The following is a 25,468-nucleotide window of genomic DNA, read 5'->3' as shown; positions in this document are numbered from 1 at the left end:
TTAGCAAACCAGTAGGGCTTAACCATATGCAGGGCACATACATGTTACCTACAAGACACGTTACCTGCCTGCCTTTGGTGCATTAACCCATAAATATACACAGGTGAATTAGCAAACCAGTAGGGCTTAACCATATGCTTGTAACTTGCACTGTGCAAATGTCTGCTGTCAGGTATCATTCTAACAGGCTGGACTGTGAATCAAGAAGCTAATTGTAGTTAATTATATTAATTTTGAGCTTCTCAAATTTAATTCCATTAAATGTATATGATGAAACTAGAACAATATAAAGCGTTGTTGACAAGAAGAAAGAAAAAAAGTCTCTATACATAATTGATTCATTTTTAAGTCCTAGCCAAAACTGCGGAGCCAAATGTGAGACCTTCTTAAAACCTAGGTAGTAATGAACTAAATTCTAGGAATACCATAAGGATTTTTAAAAAGGAATATATAATGAGAGGACAGCATAAGCATTAAACATATAACCAAATGAACAATGAAAGATAAGGAAAAGCAGTAGCCACTAAAAAATTATAAAATAACTTTCTTTTAAAATGTATTTAATTAATAGTGCCAGCAAATGGCACTACACTCAAGACAGAATTTCTTACTAATCTATTGGATGTACCCTCTTTAAGGGAAGATTGGACAAAAATGATTTGGTAATATAATGGAAAGATTTCAAATCAATTTTTTCAGTAAGTAAGAAGTCTCTGCTATATTATATGCTCTGCTGTGGTCCCCAATCCCTGGCTAACAGTATGTGATTTTTGCTTTTAAAAAAGAGAGGCCAACTTGAGGCATAGGTAGGTTCTCTTTATGCTGTAGGACCACCACTGTCTCAATCCAAACTATCAAATTCACTTTGCTTGCTTCCAACAAATTTTAGACTAGGAAAATGTTCATCACCTTCTAGCTTCACTAAAAACTGGTTTTCACTTCATTTCCTTCTAGTATTAATCTATATGTATATACATACTTGCAAAAATATACATAAATCTGGCACACTTTTTTTTCCTTCCACAAACATTTGAAGAACAAATGCCTATATGTATATTTTTCTCCCTCTCCTTGAAAAAAAAACTTTATTTTTAGGATTATTTTTATTTAGGACAGTTTAAGATTTACAAAACCAGTACACAGTTCCCATATTCCACACACCCAGTTTCCACTATTATTAACATCTAACATTAGTATGGTACATTTGTTGTTATTCAATCAATATTAATACATTATTAACTGAGATCTATACTTTATTCAGATTGCCTTAGTTTTTAGGTAATGTCCTTTTTCTGTTCCAGGATTCCATCCAGGGTATCGCATTACATTTAAGTGGTCATGGCTTCCTAGGCTCTTCTTGGCTATGACAATTCCTCAAACTTTACTTATTTTTGATGACTTTGACAGTTTTGAGAACTAGTCAGGTATTTTGTAGAATGACCTTCAACTGGGATTTGTCAGGGGTTTTTTTTCACTATTAAACGAGAGTATGTGTTTTTAGGAAGAAGTGTTATTTTTTAATTTAACCTAATTTTGCAAATTTCCTTCAATACTGCTATATAATCTTTATTTGCCCAAATATTTATATATGTTTAGTCTGTAATCACAGTATTCATATACTTTATATTCTTCCCTTTTACATTTCCTCTTAGAATGGCTATTATTAAAATGACAAGATATGACAGATGTTGGAGAGGATGTGAAAAAAAGGGAATCCTTGTTCACTCTTGGTGGGACTGTAAATTGGAATAGTCACTATGGAAAATAGTATGGGGATTCCTCAAAAAATTAAGAATAGGACTACCATATGACCTAGCTATTTCACTTCTCGGTATTTATCCAAAGAACACAAAAACACTAATTCAAAAAGATATCTGCACTCTTATGTTCACTGCAGCATTATTTACAATAGCTGAGACATGGAAACAACCTAGGTGTCCATCAATGGATAAAGGGATGAAGAAGATGTGGTATATCCGTACACAATGGAATACTACTCAGCCATAAAAAAAGAATGAAATCCTGACATTTGCGACAACACGGATAGACCTTGAGGGTATTATGCTAAGTAAAATAAGTCAGAAGGAGAAAGACAAATACTGTATGATTTCACTCACATGTGGAATCTAGAAAAATAAAACAAAATAAAACAAAAACAAACTCATAGATACAGAGAACAGATTAGTGTTTATCAGAAGAGAAGGGGATTGCGGGGAGGTGAGCAAGGGGTGAAGGGGGTCAACTGTATGGTGATAGATTATAACTAGACTCCTGGTTTGTAGTGTATACAGATGTTGAATTACAATGCTGTACACCTTAAACTTACATAATAATTTTAAAACACAAACCAAGAAAAAGGATAACTTAAAAAAAAAAAGAATAAATGGATGGATTTTTCCTCACTACAACAAAATACTTCCTTTAACTCATTTAACATTTCTTCTTTTTAACCCATTATTGACCAGGGGATTTTTGTAGAAACTAACGCCTGTGGCCTTAATACATTTCTGGTCAAAAATGTATTAACTGGAGTAAATTCCTAGAGAGAGATTCTTAAAGGGTATGAATATTTTTATGGTTCTTGATACAATATCTAAATTGTTTTTGCAAAGGGATTATATTTATAATCCCATCATCAATATCTGATTAACCATTTCTCCATAAACTCACTGACTCTAGGTGTTATTTTTAAATTATCCCTTAATTTAAATAGAGTAGATAATACTTGAACTCTCAACCTTAAATATATTTTCCTATCCTATATCATCTTTTGAGAATTGCTTGTTCCTATCCTTTGGCCATTTTATGCTATTTCGGTCCTGAAATTTGTTTGTTTAATGTATTTGAATCTGATTTTTATGTATAGAGAAGATTAGATACTAACCTTTTCATACTGATCTAAACACTTCTGTTCCATTTTTAGAGCTGTTATCTACGCTTTTGATATGTTTCAAGGATTATATACTTTATAATCACGTACATTTTTTTCCTTGGGCATTTTTGCTCCTGACTTTTATATTTAAATACTACCATAGCACTTGGAGGAAGACAGGGTTACCGCTGCAGCGGAGCCTCGGGCCACCCACTCCTGCTCCTAACTTACCGCTGTTCTCTCTCGCCAAGGAACAAGTCAGTCAGGAAGCCGCACCGCAGCCATGGCTTTTAAAGATAATGGAAAGACTCCCGTGGAGCCCGAGGTGGTGATTCACCGCATTAGGATCAGCCTCACCAGCCACAACGTGAAGTCTTTGGAGAAGGTATGTGCTGACCTGATCAGAGGCGTGAAGGAAAAGAATCTCAAAGTGAAAAGGACCAGTTCAGATGCCTACCAAGACTCTGAGAATAACTACAAGGAAAACTCCTTGTGGTGAAGGTTCTAAGACTTGGGATCTTTTCCAGATGAGGATCCACAAGGGACTCATTGACCTGCACAGTCCTGAGATTGTCAAGCAGATCACTTCCATCAGTATTGAGCCAGGAGTCGAGGCTGAAGTCACCAGTGCAGATGCTTAAATCAACATTTTTAATAAATTGATAATCAGTTGTTAAAAAAAAAATACTTCCATAATCATTAGTGCTACCCATCAAATATTTCCAGTTCTTTTCCCAAGCACATGGTAGTTTTGTATGTCCTTGGCCCCTGGAAAATTAAGTAAGCCCAAGTGATTGACTTTTTTCTTTTAACCAAGAGAATATGAATAAAAGAGACATGTTGCTGTCAGAGAATAGGTTTTAAGAGCCAGTATGCAATTCCTCACTCTCACTTCTCGTCGGCCATGGAAACTGGCAATGTTCCAGAGAGCAGATAATTAGTCTGGGTCCCAGAGCAGCCGTAATGCATGTGTAGCAAACTACTGACACGTATGCCACTAAGATTTTAGGGTTGCTACTGCAGCAAAACCTAGCTTATTCTGACTACTATAACTCTGAGAGTTATTCTAGTAAGTAGTATGTAGATGGGTACTTATATAAATCATTTTCATTGCATTTTGGAGCTGGTTATAAGTAGTATATGGGAGTACTACTAATGTACAGATTTACCTTGTATCTAGCCACATTGTTAAAATTATAATCTCTAATTTTTTATGATCTCTTTGAATAGTCTAAGAATACAATCAAATCTGAAAATAAGTGTCGTCTTTCATTTCATGGCATACGGCATTGGCAGAAACATCAAATGCAATTTTAGAAAAAAATAATGACAGTACATCCTTATTTCCTTATTTTTTTTTCCATTTTAAACAGGCAATGCCCTTACTGTTTCTGCATTATATATAAAGTTGTTAAGTCGTCCTTATTCAAATCCATTCCAGAGAATGAATAACATTGCATTTAGATACAAATGTCTACTTGACCACCTTTTTCTGTCCTTTTCTGTTTTGCCTCTACAATATCCTCTTAAAAGGTCTGTCTACACTGCTGTTCCAATCACTCCCCTGCTTAAAATCCTTAAAATCATGCATATAGAGTAAATGAAGAACATTTCAGCAGTCATACAAAATCCCATGGTCTGGCCCCACCTTACTTTTTCCAGCTTTAATATTCATCATTTCCTTCCAAGCATCATACATGTTTATTTATACCAGCCATTCCAAGAAGTCATGTACTTTAAAAACCTCAGTATCATTTTGCTCATGTTACCTATTCTACTCAGAAGGCACACCCCATCTCAGGTTTGGCAGACTTTTACAAATCCTTCAATTCACACTTCAAAAGTCACCATAGCCTTCCCTGTTTCCTTCAGGCAGAGTCAACTGTCCTGTTATCTGTGTTCTCACTACTACGCAAACAAATTATTATAGTACTGTGTGATGGTATATGTGTCAGTTTCCCATTGATCCTCTAATAGATTTCTACAAGCTTAGTACCTTAAAAGGACACATATTTATTATATTATAGTTCTGGAGATCGGAAGATCAAAATCAAACATCAATATCACAAAGGGTCAGCAGAGCCATGTTCCCTAAAGAGGCTCTAGGGGAGAAGCCATTCTTTGCCTCTTCTAGCTCTGGTGGCTTCTGGCATACCTTGGCTTGTGGTGACATCAGTCCAATATTTGAGGCCAGCATCTTCAAATCTCCCTGGTCTGCTTCATAAGGGCTATTCCTTCTGTATGTGTGTTCAAATCTCTGTCTGCCTCCCTCTTATAAGGATATGTGTAATTGCAGTTAGGGTCCACCTGGATATACAGAATGACCTCCCCCATCACAAGACCCTTAATTTAATCATCCCTGTAAAGATTCTTTTTCCCTTATAAGGTAACACTTATAGGACAAGTTCCAGGGTTTAAAATTTGATATCTTTGGGAAGCCATTATTCTGCTTACCAGAGATGGGAATAAAGGTGGAAAAGTGAGAAGTAAAGAGGCAGGGCTTCCCTGGTGGCGCAGTGGTTGAGAATCTGCCTGCCAATGCAGGGGACACGGGTTCGAGCCCTGGTCTGGGAGGATCCCACATGCCGCGGAGCAACTGGGCCCGTGAGCCACAATTGCTGAGCCTGCGCGTCTGGAGCCTGTGCTCCGCAACAGGAGAGGCCACGATGGTGAGAGGCCCGCGCACCGCGATGAAGAGTGGCCCCCGCTTGCCACAACTGGAGAAAGCCCTCGCACAGAGACGAAGACCCAACACAGCCAAAAATAAATAAATAAATAAATAAAAACTAGTAAATTGGCCACATAAGATTTAAAAAAAAAAAAAAGAGGAAAAGTTAATATTACATAGGCTAGGTGCTGTTTGTAGTTTTCTCTCAGCTATCAAATATCCTCAGTCATTGGCAGTATCAACTGTTGCCTCTCTCATGTGGGGCATTTTGAGAATTCTGAAATACTCTCTCCTTGACCAAACTGCAGTCAGACTCCTCTGAGCATTCTTCTCAACTAGGCCTTGACCTTGGCTCCCATCCTTACTGGGACTGCATAGTCCAGCTTTAGCAAGAATCCTGCTAAGTCAGTTTAGAGAATTTCCTGTCCTTGCTATCTGATCACCCTGGCTTGCCCTCAGCAAGAATCCTGTTAAGTTGGTTTAGCAAGAATCTCCCTATCCTTGATGTCTCCTCTTAGTATTTTCCCTCCACTGACCACCCCCCCCCTCATTCTGCCTGTTGGCTATAAATCTCCAATTGTCCTTGCTGTATTCAGAACTGAGCCCAGTTTTATACTGAGGGCTCCTTTCCCCCTATTACAATAGTTCCTGGATGAAATCCATTTTTACCATTTTAACTACTGTCAGCTCTGGTTTTCTTTGACAGAACCTCCCTCTGTAACATTCTCTGGTGCAGAAGAGACATTCTTCAGCTTACCTCTAAAAAGTCCTCAGCTCCTATGTCACTGGTATAACTTTGGGGTTGCTTCTGCCCAGCAGGCAATTCTCTTTGGTAAGTTTCTTTCAAGATGGCTATAGCCTGTCTAGCCTCTAAAGTGTTTGTTTGGCCCAAAGAAAACACCTTTAATTCAACATCACTGGACACAAAGAGGAAGCTCTCTCTCGTGGCTCTTCCACTGTATGGCTATTTTATATATCGCTTACCTTTACACTTCCCCAGTAAAGCAGCAGCTGTCCCCAGTGTCTGGGCCATCAGTAATTCCAGGGGACCCAAATCACCCTTTTCCAAGAATTCTCTAACACTCCACTCAGACAGCATCCTAGGGAGGCCTAACTATTTTCCACAACCCAGCAGTCATTCAGCCAGAGAAATATTTTTCCTCCTGAAAAGTTCCCCAATCTTTCAGAGGAATTGTTTGCAACCCACATGGAAGACAATATAAACACTACAGCACTCCCTCTTGGGTTAATAATTCTTCCAAGAACCCTTTGCTCCCACTAAAGTCTCTCTTTATCTTGTATAGACTAGAGGTAACAGAGTTCCAGTACAAATCACAGCCACTTTCCAGCAGGTTCAGCACCTCTGTTTATACTGCAGGGCTCCTTTGTCAACTACTGTCCTCAGTTTTGAGCTCCAAGAAAAATGCTTAGATGACAAGAAACAATCCCCCTTTACATCCTATTATACAAAACTATATCTTAAAATACTTAGTATTTCTCACTTAACATTATGTTTTTTGGGATTTACCTGTGCTGAAACATGTAGTTCTGGTTTATTTAATGAAATTATTAGATAGTATTCCATTACATGAATAAACCACATACATTCCCCTATTAAGAGACTTTTTTGCTACTATAAATCATACTGCAATGAACAATCTTATACAGGTCTCATCTGTAAAAGTTTCTCGAGTGTAAGCACCTAGTATTGGAACTTCTGGATTAAGAGATTTTGAGTATCTTCTACTTTACTGTCATTAAAATACTTTCCAAGGTGGCAGTACCAACTTATACTCTCACTAGCAATATATGTGTTTTTCACTACACTTAGATTTACCAGACTTAATTTTGGAGGAATCTGATGGGTCCTAAATTATATCTTGTTTTGACCTGCATTTCCCAGAAGCACATTGAAAAAAGTTAATTTAGGTAGATCAACTATATCAATGCTGCTGAAAAGTCAGCAAGGATGAGGACCACAAGTTAACCACTGGATACAGCAATATAGATTTCGTGTTGCTTTGCCAAGGTAGAAGCACATGCCAGACTAGAACTGATTAAAGAAAAGATGGAATGAAAGAAACTGGGAACAGCAAGTACAGGCAAATCTCTTGAGGAGTTTTGATACAAGGAAGAGCAAAGAAATAGGGCAGTAGGCAGAAAAGAAGTGGAATCAAAGGAAAACATGGTGTGGGTTTTGAGATTTTCTTTTTAGGATGGGAGAAACGATTACTAGTAGAAATGATCTGGTAGAGTCAAAAACTGATGAGGTAGAAGTATGAGTAGAGAACTGCTGGAGAAATGCCTTCAGTGGGCGTGAGAGAATAGAAATTAAGCATAACCAAACATATACAGTATTTTTATGCTAAAAAACACAGAACACTGATGAAAGAAATCAAAGAAGATCTAAATAAATAGACAGACATACCATATTTATGGATTGGAAGACTAAAAATGGTTAAGATGTCAATTCTCCCCACATCGACAGATAAGTTTAATGCAATTCCTATCAAAAGCCCAGCGAGACTTTTTGTGTATATAGACAAGGTTATTCTAAAATACATAATGATCAAGGGATCAATCCAAGAAGAAGATATAACAATGATAAATATTTATGCACCCAACACAGGAGCACCTCAATACATAAAGCAAATGCTAACAACCATAAAAGGGGAAATTGACATTAACATAATAATAGTGGGGGACTTTAACACCCCACTTACACCAATGGACAGATCATCCAAACAGAAGATAAATAAAGAAACACAAGATTTAAATGACACAATAGACCAGATAGATTTGCTTGATATTTATAGGACATTCCACCCGGAAGTGGCAGAATACACTTCCTTCTCAAGTCCACATAGAACATTCTCCAGGATAGATCACATCTGGGGTCACAAATCAAGCCTTGGAAAATTTAAGAAGATTGAAATCATATCAAGCATCTTTTCCGACCACAACGCCATGAGATTAGAAATCAATTACAGGAAAAAAAAAAACTGTAAAAAACACAAATACATTGAGGCTAAACAGGGTGCTACTACATAACCAAGAGATCACTGAAGAAATCAAAGAGGAAATCAAAAAATACATAGAAACAAATGACAAAAAAACAAAATGACCCAAAACCTATCGGATGCAGCAGAAGCAGTTCTAAGAGGGAAGTTTATAGCAATTCAATCTCACCTCAAGAAACAAGAAAAATCTCAAATTAACAATCTAATCTTACACCTAAAGCAACTAGAGAAAGAAGAACAAAGAAAACCCAAAGCCAGTAGTAGGAAAGAAATCATAAAGATCAGAGCAGAAATAAATGAAATAGAAATGAAAAAAACAATAGCAAAGATCAATAAAAGTAAAAGTTGGTTCTTTGAGAAGATAAACAAAATTGATAAACCCTTAGCCAGACTCAACAAGAAAAAAAGAGAGAGGACGCAAATCAATAAATTAGAAATGAAAAAGGAGAGATCACAACTGACACCGCAGAAATACAAAGGATTATAAGAGACTACTACAAGCAACTATATGCCAATAAAATGGACAATCTCAAAGAAAAGGGCAAATTCTTGGAAAGGTACAATTTTCCAAGAGTTAGAAAATATAAACAGACCTATCAAAAGGAATGAAATTGAAACTGTGATTAAAAATCTTCCAACAAACAAAAGTCCAGGACCAGATGGCTTCACAGGCAAATTCTATCAAACATTTAGAGAAGAGCTAACACTATCCTCCTCAAACTCTTCCAAAAAATTACAGAGGGAGGAACACTCCCGAATTCATTCTACGAGGTCACCATCACCCTGATACCAAAACCAGACAAAGATATCACAAAAAAAGAAAATTACAGACTAATATCACTGATGAACATAGACGCAAAATTCCTCAACAAAATACTAGCAAACAGAATCCAACAACACATTGAAAAGATCATACACCATGATCAAGTGGGATTTGTCCCAGGAATGGGAGGATTCTTCAATATACACAAATCAATGAATGTGATACACCATGTTAGCAAATTGGAGAATAAAAACCATACGATCATCTCAATAGATGCAGAAAAAGCTTTTGACAAAATTCAACACCCACTTATGATAAAAACTCTCCAGAAAATGAGCACAGAGGAAACCTACCTCAACATAATAAAGGCCATACATGACAAACCCACAGCAAACATCATTCTCAATGGTGAAAAAACTGAAAGCATTTCCTCTAAGATGAGGAACAAGACAAGGATGTCCACTCTCGCCACTCTTATTCAACATAGTTTGGAAGTCCTAGCCATGGCAATCAGAGAAGAAAAAGAAATAAAAGGAATACAAATTGGAAAAGAAGAAGTAAAACTGTCACTGTTTGCAGATGACATGATACTATACACAGAATATCCTAAAGATGCCACCAGAAAACTACTAGAGCTAATCAATGAATTTGGTAAAGTTACAGGATAAAAAATTAATGCACAGAAATCTCCTACATTCCTATACACTAACAATGAAAGATCAGGAAGAGAAATTAAAGAAACAATCCCCTTTACCACTGCAACAAAAAGAGTAAAATACCTAGAATAAGCCTACCTAAGGAGGCAAAAGACCTGTACTCCGAAAACTATAAAACACTGATGAAAGAAATCAGATGACACAAAGAGATGGAGAGATATACCATGTTCTTGGATTGGAAGAATCAATATTGTGAAAATGACTATACTATCCAAAGCAATCTACAGAGTCAATGCAATCCCTATCAAAGCACCAATTGCATTCTTCACAGAATTAGAACAAAAAATTTTACAATTTGTATGGAAACACAAAAGACCCTGAATAGCCAAAGCAATCTTGAGAAAGAAAAACGGAGCTGGAGGAATCAGGCTCCCTGACTTCAAACTATACTAGAAAGCTACAATAATCAAGACAGTATGGTACTGGCACAACAACAGCAATATAGATCAATAGTACAGAATAGAAAGCCCAGAGATAAACCCACGTACACATGGTCACCTAATTTATGACAAAGGAGGCAAGAACATACAATGAAGAAAAGACAGCCTCTTCAATAAGTGGTGCTGGGAAAACTGGACAGCTACATGTGAAAGAATGAAATTAGAACACTCCCTAACACCATACACACAAATAAACTCAAAATGGATTAAAGACCTAAACGTAAGAACGGATACTATAAAACTCTTAGAAGAAGACATAGGAAAAACACTCTCTGACATAAACCACAGCAAGATCTTTTTTGACCCACCTCCTAGAGTAATGAAAATAAAAACAAAAATAAACAAATGGGACCTAATGAAACGTAAAAGCTTTTGCACAGCAAAGGAAACCATAAACAAGATGAAAAGACAGCCCCCAGAATGGGAGAAAATATTTGCAAACGAAGCAACGGACAAAGGATTAATCTCCAAAATATACAAACAGCTCATGGAGCTCAATATCAAAAAAAACAACCCAATCAAAAAAACGGGCGGGGCTTCCCTGGTGGCACAGTGGTTAAGAATACACCTGCCAATGCAGGGGACACAGGTTCAAGCCCTGGTCTGGGAAGATCCCACATGCTGCAGAGCAACTAAGCCCATGTGCCACAACTACTGAGCCTGCGCTGTAGAGCCTGCGAGCCACAACTACTGAGCCTGTTTGCCACAACTACTGAAGCCTGTGCGCCTAGAGCCCGAGCTCCGCAACAAGAGAAGCCATCGCAATGAGAAGCCCGCACACAGCAACGGAGAGTAGCCCCCACTCACCATAACTAGAGAAAGCCCGCGCACAGCAACAAAGACGCAATGCAGCCAAAAATAAATAAATTAAATAAATAAATTTATTTTAAAAAAAAATGGGTGGAAGACCTAAACAGACATCTCTCCAAGGAGGACAGACAAATGGCCAAGGGGCTCATAAAAGGATGCTTAACATCACTAATTATTAGAGAAATGGAAATCAAAACTACCATGAGGTATCACCTCACACCAGTCAGAAGGGCCATCATCATAAGATCTACAAACAATAAATGCTGGTGAGGGTGTGGAGAAAAGAGAACCTTCTTGTACTGTTGGTGGGAATGTAAACTGATATAGCCACTATGGAGAACAGTATGGAGGTTCCTTAAAAAACTAAAAAGAGAACTACCATGTGACCCAGCAATCCCACTCCTGGGCATATACCTTGAGAAAACCATAACTCAAAAGGTCATATGTACCCCAATGTTCACTGCAGCACTATTTACAATAGCCAGGACATGAAAACAACCTAAATGTCCAACGACAGATGAATGGATAAAGAAGATGTGGTACATATATACAACAGAATATTACTCAACCATAAAAAGAAATTAAATTGGGTCATTTGTAGAGATGTGGATGGACCTAGAGTTTGTCATACAGAATGAAGTAAGCCAGAAAGAGAAAAACAAATATCATATATTAACACATATATGTGGACTCTAGAAAAATGGTACAGATGAACCTATTTGCAGGGCAGGAATAGAGACACAGATGTAGAGAACAGACATGTGGACATGGGGAGGAAAGGGAGGGTGGGACGAATTGGGAGATTAGGACTGACATATATACACTACCATGCATAAAACAGATAGCTAGTGGGAACATGCTATAAAGCACAGGAAGCTCAGCTCAGCGCTCTCTGACGACCTAGATGGGTGGGGTGGGGGGTGGGAGGGAGGTCCAAGAGGGAGAGGATATATGTATACATACAGCTGATTCACTTTATTGTACAGCAAAAACTAACACAACATTGTAAAGCAATTATACTCCAATAAAAAAAATTTTTTTAATAAACACTAAAAATAAATAAATAAAATTTATATGCAAAAGCAACTAAAACAGGCAAAATAATTTAAAAAAAAAAGAATTGTAGGAAGAAGGAGTCTACTCAATTTCAAGACCTATTATATAGCTTCAACAATCAAGATTGTGTCATACTGGCTGAGAGATAGACACATAGATCAATGAAACAGAAGACAGAATCCAGAAATAAAAACATACAAACATGCTCACCTGATCTTTGACAACAATGTAAAAGCAATTCAATGGAGGAACGATAAGCTTTTCAACAAGTAGTGCTGGAGTAGTTGGACATTTATAGGGGGAGAAAAAATGAAGCTCAACCTAATTCTCACAATTTATACAAAAAGTAATTCAAAATTGATCCTGAACTTAAATGTTATATGTAAAACCATAAACTGTTTAAAAAAGAAAAAGGCAAAAAACTCTTGGATCTACAGCTAGGCAAAGAGATCTTAAACTTGACATAAAAAGCACAATCCATAAAAGAAAAAATTTATAAACTGAAATTCATCAAAATTTAAATTTATGCTCTGAGACAGACCCTGTTATGAGGATGAACAGACAAGCTACAGACTGGGAGAAAATATTTGCAACCCACAACAAAAGATTAGTGTCTAGGGTATTAAAAACAAAAATGAAAACACAAACTTCTCAAAACTCAACAGTAAAATAAACAATTTTTTTTTAATTGGCAAAAGATACTGTTATGGGCTGAGTTGTGTCCCCCCAAATCCATCTGTTGAAGCCCTAACTTCTAGTACCTCAGAATGTGAATGTATTTGGAGCGAGGCCCTTTACAGAGGGAATCAAGTTAAAAGGAAGTCATCAGGATGGGCCCTAATCCAGTGTGACTGGTGTCCTTAGAGGAAAAGAAAATTTGGACACACAGACACCAGAGATGCATATACACAAAGGAAAAACCATGTTGAGGACACAGCAAGAGAAATGCCATCTGTTAAGCAGAGTAAGACCTCAAAAGACACCAAACCTGCCAACACGTTGTTCTTGGATTCCTAGCCTCCAGAACTGTGAGAAAATAAATTTCCATTATCTAAGCCACTCCATATGTGGTATTTTGTTATGGCAGCCCTGGCAAACTAATACAGACACAAAGAGACATTTAACCCAGGAGGATATATAGATGGCAAATAAACACATGAAAACAAAGTCAGCATCATTAGCCATTAGGGAAATGTAAATTAATAACACAATGACTTATCATCACATACCTATTAAAATGGGCTAAAGAGATGCAGAGAGATCAGATTACTCATATACCGCTGGTTGTAATGTAAAATGTACAGCCACTCCAGAAAACAGCTTGACAGTTTCTTAAAAATATTAACACACAACTATCATATGACCCAGTAATTGCACTCCTGGGCATTTATCCTAGAGAAACGAAAACTTATGTTTACACAAAGACCTTTACACAAATATTTAAAGCAGCTTTATTTATAATAACCAAGAATCGGAAACAACACAGATGTCCATCAATGGGTAAATAGTTAAATAAACTGTGGTACATCCAACATACTACCCAGTAATAAAAAGGAATGAACTACTGATATATGCTAAAACCTGGATGAATCTCCAAAGTATTATGCTGAATGAAAAAAGCCAGTCTCACAGGGATACACACAACATGATTCCAGTTAAATAACATTCTTAAAATTACAAAATTATACAAATGGGAGAATAGATTGGTATGGGTATACAAAGGCAATATGAAAGATCTTTGTGGTGACAGAAATATTCTGTACCTTCACTGATTTAATATCAATCTCCTAGATGTGGTATTATAATTTTGCAAGGTGTTACCATTGGGAAAATCTGGGTAAAGGGTACACAGGATCTCTCTGCATTCTTTCTTACAACTACATGTGAATCTACAATTATCTCCATATAAAAGATTTTAATTCAAAGAAAGTCATCAACTTAAACATTTAAAATATGTGCAACTTATAAATACAATATGCCTCAATAAAAATAGTTATGTAGTAAAAAATATTTTTGAAAGACATAAATTTTTAAAAAACTGTCCAGACCGGTGTTGTCCCACAAAACTTTCTGCAATTACTGATATATTCTATATTTCTGTGCTGTCTAAAACAGTAGTCACGAGCCACACATGGCTAATAAATACTTAAAATGTGACTAATATGACTGAAAAGCTCAATTTTTTATTTTATTCATTTTAATCAATTTAAATTTAAATAGCCACATGTCATTGGTGGCTACCATATTGGACAAGGCAGGTCTAGACATTACAAAGAATGGGAAAGATCATCATACGCTAAGATGAAACTGTGGCCAAAGTGTATGCAGAAAAAATGTAAATTTTATAACATTGTATGATACCATTTATGTAACAAAAACAAGGAAATAAATGTATATAAGCATGTATATGAAATATACATTTATATATGCTTTTATCTTCTATATAGCCTTCTGTACTATTTAAATTTTTTTTGACAATAATCCTGTGCTGCTTTCTTTTAAAAGCCAAAAGCCCATGCTGGAATTTAAATTTCTGATACCTTGAAAATTCATATACTGTTCAACAATACAAAATAAATCCCATGTTAGGATATTTCAGAAAGTTTACGTTTTTATTTGGTCTGCTAGATTCTAGTTTGTCAATTTTTTTCCCCAAGTGTGGCCTTTTTTTGAACTTAGTAACATACAATTACCCACAGGAAAAAGGAGACAAACAAGGAAAAAACCAGTTTAAATAATGGGAAGTTATGAAATCAAGTTAACTAACTTCTTACATAAACAGCTGTAAGATCTGGATATTTATATCAAGTGTTCTATCAGAAAGCAAAATTTCCTTAGAAAATAATGTCTACAGTTTATTCATGATTATAGTTACAGAATTATGAATGAAGATTAATGAGTATTTATAATTACAGTGAAAGGAGATAAAATCTCCAAGGTAAAAACAGATTTAACAATCTGTTACAATTCTCTCTCATAGTCTTGAACGGCAGAAAGAAAGGAAAGATTATAAAACAGATGATAGCTAACTCTATGTGTCAAGTGCCGTTCTAAACTTTATGTAGAGGGAGGATTCCTCAGAATCAAAGATGCTGTTGATTGTAAGATGCACATAGTACTGTAGTAATTACTACTGAAAAAAATCCATGCATAAGTGGATCCACACAGTTCAAACATGCGTTGTTCAAGGATCAACTGTGCATGACATTATGGTAAAGGGAAAACTATGGAGACCGCAAAAAGATCAGTGGTTGCCAGAGTTAGCAGAGAGGGAGGGATGAGTAGGCGGAACACAAAGGATTTTTAGGGTAGTGAAACTATTCTGTATGATACTGTAATAGTGGATACATGTCATTATACATTTGTCAAAACCCATATTAAAACCCAAAAGTGAACCCTAAGGTAAAGTACAGACTTTGGGTGATAATGATGTGTCAACACAGGTTCATCAACTGTAACAAATGTGTCACCTCCAGGGCAAGTTGTTGACACAGGGTACATGGGAATTCTCTGTACTTTCTGCTCAATGTTGCTGTGAACCTCAAACTACTCTAAAAACTAGTCTATTAAAAATAGTTTTTCAAATAAATGAGGACTTTTGTCATCACAGCTAACTATTCAATCAACTCTGTATCATCACTATCACAATACAAAATGGGCAACTGGATTCCAGCAGTTTGAACCTGGATTCTAATTCAGTTCTGCCACTTACCAGCAAGTTACTTACCCTCTCTATGCCTCAATCCTCTCATTTGTAAAAGAGGTATTAAAAAAGGTGTGAGAATTAAACGAATGAATATATAAGCAAAACTGTTTAGGACCGTGGCTAGTTCAGTTATAATTTGGTAACTGTTAGCAATTACCATTGTGATTATCCATCAGATTGAGAAGATAACATGAAAAGCACACAATACAATGCCTCATTCCATAAATGAAAAATTAGATACTTTCCTCCACCTTGTGTAAAAAAAAAAAGTAATAAAACTTTTCCCACACATCAAGTGCATATCAGAGAGGGGAGGATAAAGTATGGGATTATCAGAATCACCTCTGAAAGTTTTTCAAAACGTACATACCACAAACCCAAATACTAAATTAGAAACTGTGAGAGGTGTATATGGAAATATGTGTATTCTAATAAAGTTCTCCATAAGGTTCTAATACACACACACACACACACACACACACACACACACACATATACATTTTTACTTTACCCAACCCATCTACCAAGCAAATCTAGTTCTGATGAAGTTATTGCACACCAGTGGTTAATGGGATTTAATGCACTGAAATATCATATAGTTTAACATAAATTTCTTGGAGTTCCTATGTATTATCTAGATCAGGGGCTGGCAAATAGAGTCCACAGTTCAAATCTAGCCCAGCACCTGATTTTATATATAAAGTTTTATTGAAACACAGCACACCCATTCGTTTCCATATTGTCTACAGCTGCTTTCATACAACCACCACAGAGCTGAGTAGTTGCTACAGAGACTACATGGCCCACAAACTTGAAAATTCTTACTATCTGGCCTTTACAGAGAAAGTTTCCCAACCTTGGTCTAGATTATTCATGCAGCATGCTATTCAGTAGCTCAACTAGAACATTTACTGTTAACAATGAGTGCAGTGTAATTACAGCATCTCTAAGTACGTAAAAAACTAGAAGACTGGAACAAAGCAAACAAACAGTTCTTCACACTAAGAGTACAGAGGACAGAAACAGTTTCCCTGCTAGCATTCCTGCTTTAAGGAAACTGTTCCTCCTCCAACTCCCAGCAAGATAGCTTGGCAAAGTTCAGACCCTCTCCTGTGGTCATATGAGTGGACACACTGCCACTTTCCAATGTGGAATAAGGAAAGACATGCAGTCCCTCTCTAATGGTTAGCTGAGATTTGAGAGATCAACGCTGGCATCCATGTCCCCACTACACATAATAAAGAAGTTGCTCTGCATTAGGAGAAAATGAAGCTGAAAGGCAGAGATGAGGAGAGAGAGAAGACTGTCTTGGTGACATTCTCAGCTCAGGTTCCAATTATCCTTGAGCCCAACTGCACCCCTGCCATCCTGAGTTTGGGTTATGTGGACCAGTAAATTCCCTTTTTTGCCCAAGTAGATTTTTAAAAGGTTGGTGACATCTGCAATCCAAGAATTCTAACTAACACGACAAGCAACTTCTTCAGCTCACAAAAGGGTTTGTTCATTCGTTCATTTGTTCATTTATTTTAATGAGAATGGAGATAGTTTTGGTCACCAGTTTTGTTCATCCTTCATTAAATCCTTCATAAATTAACAGATATTCATAATACACACACACATACATTTTAAAAAACTGAATGAGGGTACAGTAACATCTCAATCAGTAATTAACAGTATTTTTCACTTGATTTTTCCTAGTATAAAACAACTGATAAAAAACACAAGTTATCTGACATATATACAAAGAAACCCCTTCAGGTACATTTAGCCCTATCACTTCCATCTCCTCAACAATAATTATCAGTAATCAGAAAGATGAGCCTAGGACACTATAATATTCTGATTTATCAAAGAAAGATTCTATCATATTTAGTATGTATTAATCCTAGAAAGTAGAGTAATTCATTTGGTAAATTTTCAACACTAATTGAGACAAAAATGAAAAATATTCTGTTAACCCTCTATAACTCAGGAAGTTAAGTTCTTCATAATATCTCATTTAAAGAAGGCTCAAGTTTCACTCTACTTTCAAATTAGCTACCTGTAGCTCTATTTTAAGGAGAATTTAACAGAAGATATCATCCTACAAATGGATAATTATTGCACTGGGTGAGAATTTTACTTGCATATTTTATAAATATAATATTGCCTTGAATCAACTTTTTAAATTCCAAAGCTTAAACTATTTGATATTTTATTCTTGAATTACCTATCTGTAATAGAATCTAATCATAAAATAATATTAGAAATAGATGATGTTTTGAAAGAGAATTTCACATAACCCTGATATTGAAATAACATCTTTCTGGATTATGTGGCTGTTGGGAGTTCTGTTAAAAGCACACTACATCAAGACACTTTAAATGACTAACCAACCCTAACTACCCTAACACACCCTTAGGATACTCTCTAGAGGAAAGGAGGTCCACAATGCATTTAAAATTTTTAACAAAATACACACACATGCACACACTCACGTTCATCTATCCTGAGGGATCTGAAGGCCTCCAATTCATCTTTTGTTATTTTAAAATGCCTTATTCTGTATTCCTCATTATTCTATGGCCTATCAAAGCATCAAGACCATACTTAGATACTCAATAAACACTCCTCATATCAAAGCACACATCTTTAAGAAAATTAAACAGTGCAAAAAAGGCTTATAATAAAGAGTACTCTGCCTGTCCTCTCCTCAAACCCCAGACAACCAATTTTCGTTATCTTAGCTACCTAGACAGTTGCCTCAATATCTAATATATGTATACTACTATTGCTTGAGATCTTAATAACTAATCATAACATTAATAGCTAACATGTATTGTGTTACTAAGTGCCAGACATAGAACTTTATATACATTCTCTCATTTCATCTTCACGACAGCTTCATGAGGTAGGAGCTATTATATTCCCATTTTAGTCTGGAAAATTGGAACACAGTTCAATAACTTGCCCAGAGTCACAAAGCTAGTAAGTACAAAACTAGGATTTGAACTCAAGCAGCCAAACACCAGCACTCTCACTTTTAACCTACATCCTCTTATATTTACCCACTCCACAGTCCCCTCTTAATAAATACTTTTGGGATAGGTCTCACAAATTAAATAAAAATAGGGATCGAAACAAAACAAAGAGGTCAAAACAGTAAAATGGCATTTCTCTCAATCAAATATAATTTTTTGGTTCTACAGGTCAGTAATTTTCAACTTTGGCTTTGCCACAATCTATGAGGTCACCAATTAGTTGCATTTTCATTTTTATATATTGACTCAGTAATTACTATGCTTAGGGTATAGTATTTTTAAATCTAAATTACAAGTATATGGCCTATAGCATTTTTGCTGAATAAAAAAGGCATCAGATCCTAAAGACTGACAGAAAGACATGTTTTGAAGGGAAAGAGTGTGCCCGCAATCTATCAGAAAAAGAAAAGTAATTTTCAAAGTATCTTTCTATCTACTTTATGAAAACAAATGAGTTTATATATGTGTACACATGTATATCGCTATATGATAGGGCAAAAAAATTTAGTAATGGAAAAAGGCAAAACCGCTTTCACTAAAGAAAAGTTTCAAAAAATAGATTTTGTAAAATCTGTAAAGACAGGAGATGTAGTAGTTCTTCAGATTAATATTCTAAACAAAGAAAAAATGAGACATGAATATGGACAAATTTAATGTGAAGCAAAAAAGTTACCATTAAAAAAAAAAATGAGACACTAGAGAAAAGGCAGTAATAGAAGTTTGAAATTGAGAAAAAAAGGAAGTGAGCAAGAGATGAAAGCCCCAGGTAATCTAGGCAATCCAGTTCAAAGCTCTGAGTCAGATCCTGCTGAGACAGAGAGCCCTTATAATAATACTCTGGCTGAAGGGAGTATTGTGGCCTCACTCTATGAAAGAGCAGAGAAGGCTTACTGAGGACGTACTAGTGAGTGAAACGGAAGGCTGGTGACAGCAAGCCAGCTGGATCTGTAGACCAACATATGGTCTTTATCTCTGCTGAAGTTTTACTTCTAACCATTCTAGATAACAGGAATCCGAACCTACTTACAGCCTACACTTCTCATTTCAGCACTTATTTGTATTCTGATATCTTTCCAACTGGATCATTAACTTCTGGAGAGCATAAGCTATTCTATTTATTCTATTTTCACCCATATAACCTAGTACAGTGTTATGCACCTAGTAGATAGATGCTCAAGCCTATCAATCTTGAAAAATCACAATATACAACAGAGCATTAGAGTTTAAAGAAATCTGAAGAGAGCATCCAGTCTAGCCTCTTTATCTTAAAAGCAAAGAAACTAAGTATAGTTTAAATGTCCACTAGCCTAAAGTGGAAGAGCTGGGATTAGCACCCTAATCCCCTGATAATCAGTTTATCTTTTTCCAAATAGCCTCTAATTTCTTCCGTTAAAATAAAACAATCTTATTTCATCAGAAAACAAAGTCAACAGCATCAGTACTCACTATATGTCAGAGCTCTTTACATTTGCTTGGCAGTCTACATGCCTAGGTCTGTGATGACTGCTTTACAAACATTATTCTAGTTAATACTCACAATGACTCTAAGAGGTACGTACTATTATCCTAATTTCACAAAAATGTAAAATGTAATTTGACCATGATGATAGTAAGTGGCAGAACCTAGATTCTCCATTTGTCACCAGAGTCCTGGCTCTTAACCAGTATCCTATACTGTTTCTCACTGTATTTACCACAAATATACTGAAGTCTCAAGATAAACAAATGTTTAAGTGACTGACTAAATGAATGGATTATTTAATTAATTGAAAAGTAAGGTTCTCTCATAGCAAATATCTCTAAAAAGAAGGGTTCGTTGTTAATCTAATTACATAATCCCCTAAGAAAGGTTTTAACAGTGAGCAGTCTGCATACTAACAGGAGATTTAAGGATAGCTAATTTCTTTATCCCACAAATAATTCACCTATTCAACAAATAGTGAGAAACTATTTTTGTGACATAGTGTTAAATTTGAACATAAAAAGTAAAATAAACTTGTTCCTGCAAGATCCTATTCCACTAAATTAAAACCCACACAAACTACAAAGTTACAGTAATCAAGACAGTATGGTACTGGCACAAAAACAGAAATATAGATCAATGGAACAGGATAGAAAGCCCAGAGATAAACCCACGCACATATGGTCACCTTATCTTTGATAAAGGAGGCAAGAATATACAGTGGAGAAAAGACAGCCTCTTCAATAAGTGGTGCTGGGAAAACTGGACAGCTACATGTAAAAGTATGAAATTAGAACACTCCCTAACACCATACACAAAAATAAACTCAAAATGGATTAAAGACCTAAATGTAAGACTGGGCACTATAAAACTCTTAGAGGAAAACATAGGCACAACACTCTATGACATAAATCACAGCAAGATCCTTTTTGACCCACCTCCTAGAGAAATGGAAATAAAAACAAAAAGAAACAAATGGGACCTAATGAAACTTAAAAGCTTTTGCACAGCAAAGGAAACCATAAACAAGACCAAAAGACAACCCTCAGAATGGGAGAAAATATTTGCAAACGAAGCAACTGACAAAGGATTAATCTCCAAAATATACAAGCAACTCATGCAGCTCAATAACAAAAAAACAAACAACCCAATCCAAAAATGGGCAGAAGGCCTAAATAGACATTTCTCCAAAGAAGATATACAGATTGCCAACAAACACATGAAAGAATGTTCAACATCATTTATCATTAGAGAAATGCAAATCAAAACTACAATGAGATATCATCTCACACCGGTCAGAATGGCCATCATCAAAAAATCTAGAAACAATAAATGCTGGAGAGGGTGTGGAGAAAAGGGAATCCTCTTGCACTGTTGGTGGGAATGTAAATTGATACAGCCACTATGGAGAACAGTATGGAGGTTCCTCAAAAAACTAAAAATAGAACTACCATACGACCCAGCAATCCCACTACTGGGCATATACCCTGAGAAAACCATAATTCAAAAAGAGTCATGTACCAAAATGTTCATTGCAGCTCTATTTACAATAGCCAGGACATGGAAGCAACCTAAGTGTCCATCATCGGATGAATGGATAAAGAAGATGTGGCACATATATACAATGGAATATTACTCAGCCATAAAAAGAAACGAAATTGAGTTATTTGTAGTGAGGTGGATAGAGTTAGAGTCTGTCATACAGAGTGAAGTAAGTCAGAAAGAGAAAAACAAATATACAGTATGCTAACACATATATATGGAATCTAAGGAAAAAAAAAAAGGTCATGAAGAACCTAGTGGTAAGATGGGAATAAAGACACAGACCTACTAGAGAATGGACATGAGGATATGAGGAGGGGGAAGTGTAAGCTGTGACAAAGTGAGAGAGTGGCATGGACATATATACACTACCAAACGTAAAATAGATAGCTAGTGGGAAGCAGCTGCATAGCATAGGGAGATCAGCTCGGTGCTTTGTGACCACCTAGAGGGATGGGATAGGGAGGGTGGGAGGGAGGGAGATGCAAGAGGGAAGAGATATGGGAACATATGTATATGTATAACTGATTCACTTTGTTATAGAGCAGAAACTAACACACCATTGTAAAGCAATATACTCCAATAAAGATGTTTAAAAAAAAAAAAAAAACCCACACAAGTTTCTACACCAGTCATCAAAATCAAAATAAATGTATAACACCGCCCTCCTTCTGGTGCAGAAAGGAGTAACATTAACTGAGCACCTACAATGTGCCAGTTCTTAAACCTCAACAAAGAGTCTCACCTAATCCCTTAAAGCCAAGTGAACTAGGCAGCATCTCCATTTTCTGATGAACAAACTGAGGCTTTAAGAGATTAAGAACCTGTCTCAGGTTACTTGGCTAATTACTACAAATCCAGAATTGGAACCCAAGTTTGACCAAAAGTCTATGTTCTCTCCAAAAACGACTTAAAGGTACTATTATTTTATTTGCTCACCAAAGCAAAAAAGGTTTGCTAGGTTTCTTTCCAAGGGAGTAGGAAGACACCGCTTACTTTAACAACAAAAAAGAATATATTATCTCACTTAATCCTAAGCTTATTAGTTATTATTATTTCATCCCATTATTATAAATCATGAAGCTAAAACTCAGGGAAGTAGCTTGCCCAAGAATGCACAGCAAGGAAGCAGCAGAACTATACCAGGTCTGTACCAGGTGTGAATGCAAAACTAACCACAGGAAAAATGCAGAAAGACCTTAGGCCTGGTAGGTATGAGCTTAAGACTCAAAACACCTAAACTAAGTGGACCTTGTGTTTGTCAAGCAAAAAGGAATGGTACATATCATCTATTTCAACTTCCACTTCCAATGATGAGGAAGTTGATTTTCTAGTAATAGTCTATTAAATGGCAACTTGAAGACTGGTCTCTAAATTCCAAGCCTACAGGCCATTACATTATACAAAGCAATTTATGGATTTGTTGCCTGTTGAAATTATTCCTAAAGTACCAAACAATGAACTATTTCACAAAGCAAAGGTTTATGAAGAGAGAAGAGTTATGTTAAAATACATAGAATCACTATTTAAGTATTTAAAATACTTTCACAGGAGTAGATGAATAGAAATATTCCTTAGCAACATTTTCAATGCATCATCTGAAAACTTTGTCTATTTCTTGATATATTTTTAGGGCCTAAAGTGTGAACTAAAAGAGAGATGTCTCCGATGCCAATTCTGAGAATTTTTTTTTACCACTTTGGTCAAAAAAAAAAATGTTTAGTTTTACTGTAGAACTCTGTCAGAAATCCAAAGTAGCCTTTTCATTGAGAGTGGCCCAGGTATATTCCTAAGGAACTGTGCCACTGTTTTTGATAAGTCAAAGTGATGAATGAGGTGATGAGTATTAACATATAACATGGGTAAGTGCTTGTATTTATATTATACTAAGTAATATAAGCATGCTATAATCCCAACTCCAGAAATAAACAGAATCATTCTAATGCAAGATAACCAAGTAGAGACTTCCATGTTTGTTCACCCTACTACAACACAAAGATAGTCTTCATCCCTTAAGCTCATAAAAACTACAGGAGTTCTTCAGGAAGCTTTGCTGCTGCCCTCCGCACAGCACTATGGATTATTAAAAACCGGAATGCATCAAGAATTGCTTCCAGGCCTGAACTAGCACTAGCTCAGCTATAAACTAACAGAATGCTACTGATCTTGGAGAGGGTCACTGTTTACTTACAGGGGAAGATACTCATGTGATGGGAAACGTGTTGCACTGTCCTCCTCTGGCTCCCGCCCCCCCCCCGAAAAAACACGGTACTGTGACAAGCTAACGTGAGCGTGGGTCTATTCCCAAAAGTTTTGACCTCTCTTTTTAATCGCTTAAGGACAAACGCTCAAAGAAGGACATAAAAGACACAAGGGGCCCCGAGGTGCTGCCTATGGCATCACGGGAAGGACATCACTTTGGCCAAAAAACTGTGTTCGTCCCCTACACTCCCCCACAGTGAGCCAAATGGGAGGAACAGATACCGTCATTCACTCTGGCGAAGGAAAAGAGAAGAAATCAAAACCAGACGCGCTTCCTTCTCGCCCCGAGAGGCTTGGAGCAGGACTAGGGGCTTATCGTGCGGTTCCAAACCAGCACCAGGCCCCCGCCGCCAATGCACCCGCGAGCAGCGCGGCGACAGAGTAGAATCTTCAACATCTCCACCTCTGTCCTCCAGGCACAGCCAGGGACGGCGTCCCAGAGACCGCCCCGGCCGGGCCCGCCCCGCTATCTCCTCCCCCGTTATCCGCTCACAGCCGCGCTCGGGCCTGGATTTGCCTCCCCGCCCTCCCCAACTTCCGCGCGTTCCACTACCCCGAACACGCAGGCCACCGCCCCCTACGAGCCCGGGGGAGAAAGGTTGGAGGATCGCAGGGCTAGGAATGCGCTCGGCGCCGTTTCTCACCTCTGGATGGAGAAGGGGCACGCAGCCCGCTTCGGTATCGTACTCATCCGGGCCGTCCGCCATCTTGGTGTTAAATCCCTCCTCCCGCTGCATGCCGGGAGAAAGCGTTTCACCCTCGCGGGGTTCGGGCAAGGCGGAGGGCGAGCGCGAGGGCGAGCTCGAGCCCCGCCGGAGGCAACGCGGCCGCCTCCTCCTCCTCCTCCTTCCCTTCCCCCCGTGACGCCCCCTCTGCCCCCTCCCCCCTCGGGGAGCACTGGTCCCTGCGCGCGTGCGCGCGTGCCGGGCCGGGCCGGTCCGAGCGGGAGCGCGCTCTGCTGCACTGCGCCGGGGCAGGCGGGCGGAAGGCTCTGGGCGTGGGCGCTGCCACTCGCGAGCGGGCCCGCGCCCCAGGCAGCTGTACGCCTCTGGCTACCCTTGGGAGGCGGCTGCTGGGCAACCGGGTAGTTAACGTGGGAAACCAAGAGGCGGCACGGGAACGAAAGCAGGG

The 25,468-nt window shown here is 37.5% G+C and overlaps 1 protein-coding gene and 1 pseudogene across 3 annotated transcripts in view; one reads left to right on the top strand and one right to left on the bottom strand.

Moving 5' to 3' along the window:
* Positions 1–25,166, bottom strand: part of ZDHHC17 (zinc finger DHHC-type palmitoyltransferase 17) — a 125,539-nt gene extending 100,373 nt beyond the window's left edge. The window contains exon 1 of one of the 3 annotated variants that reach the window (XM_059936557.1): positions 24,982–25,166. In XM_059936557.1, coding sequence (XP_059792540.1) covers positions 24,982–25,074 — 93 coding nt within the window. In that variant the 5' untranslated portion in view covers positions 25,075–25,166. Of the gene's footprint in view, positions 1–24,559; positions 24,691–24,981 lie in introns of those variants that run through there. The other 2 variants (XM_059936555.1, XM_059936556.1) reach the window with 2 other exon arrangements.
* Positions 3,156–3,513, top strand: LOC132372624 (small ribosomal subunit protein uS10-like; annotated as a pseudogene).
* Positions 25,167–25,468: the final 302 nt, after the last annotated feature.

Source organism: Balaenoptera ricei, chromosome 10 (genome assembly GCF_028023285.1).
Source record: "Balaenoptera ricei isolate mBalRic1 chromosome 10, mBalRic1.hap2, whole genome shotgun sequence".
Taxonomy (NCBI): domain Eukaryota; kingdom Metazoa; phylum Chordata; class Mammalia; order Artiodactyla; family Balaenopteridae; genus Balaenoptera; species Balaenoptera ricei.
Note: the sequence above shows the minus strand (reverse complement) of the source record. Positions and strands in the feature narration are given on the sequence as shown.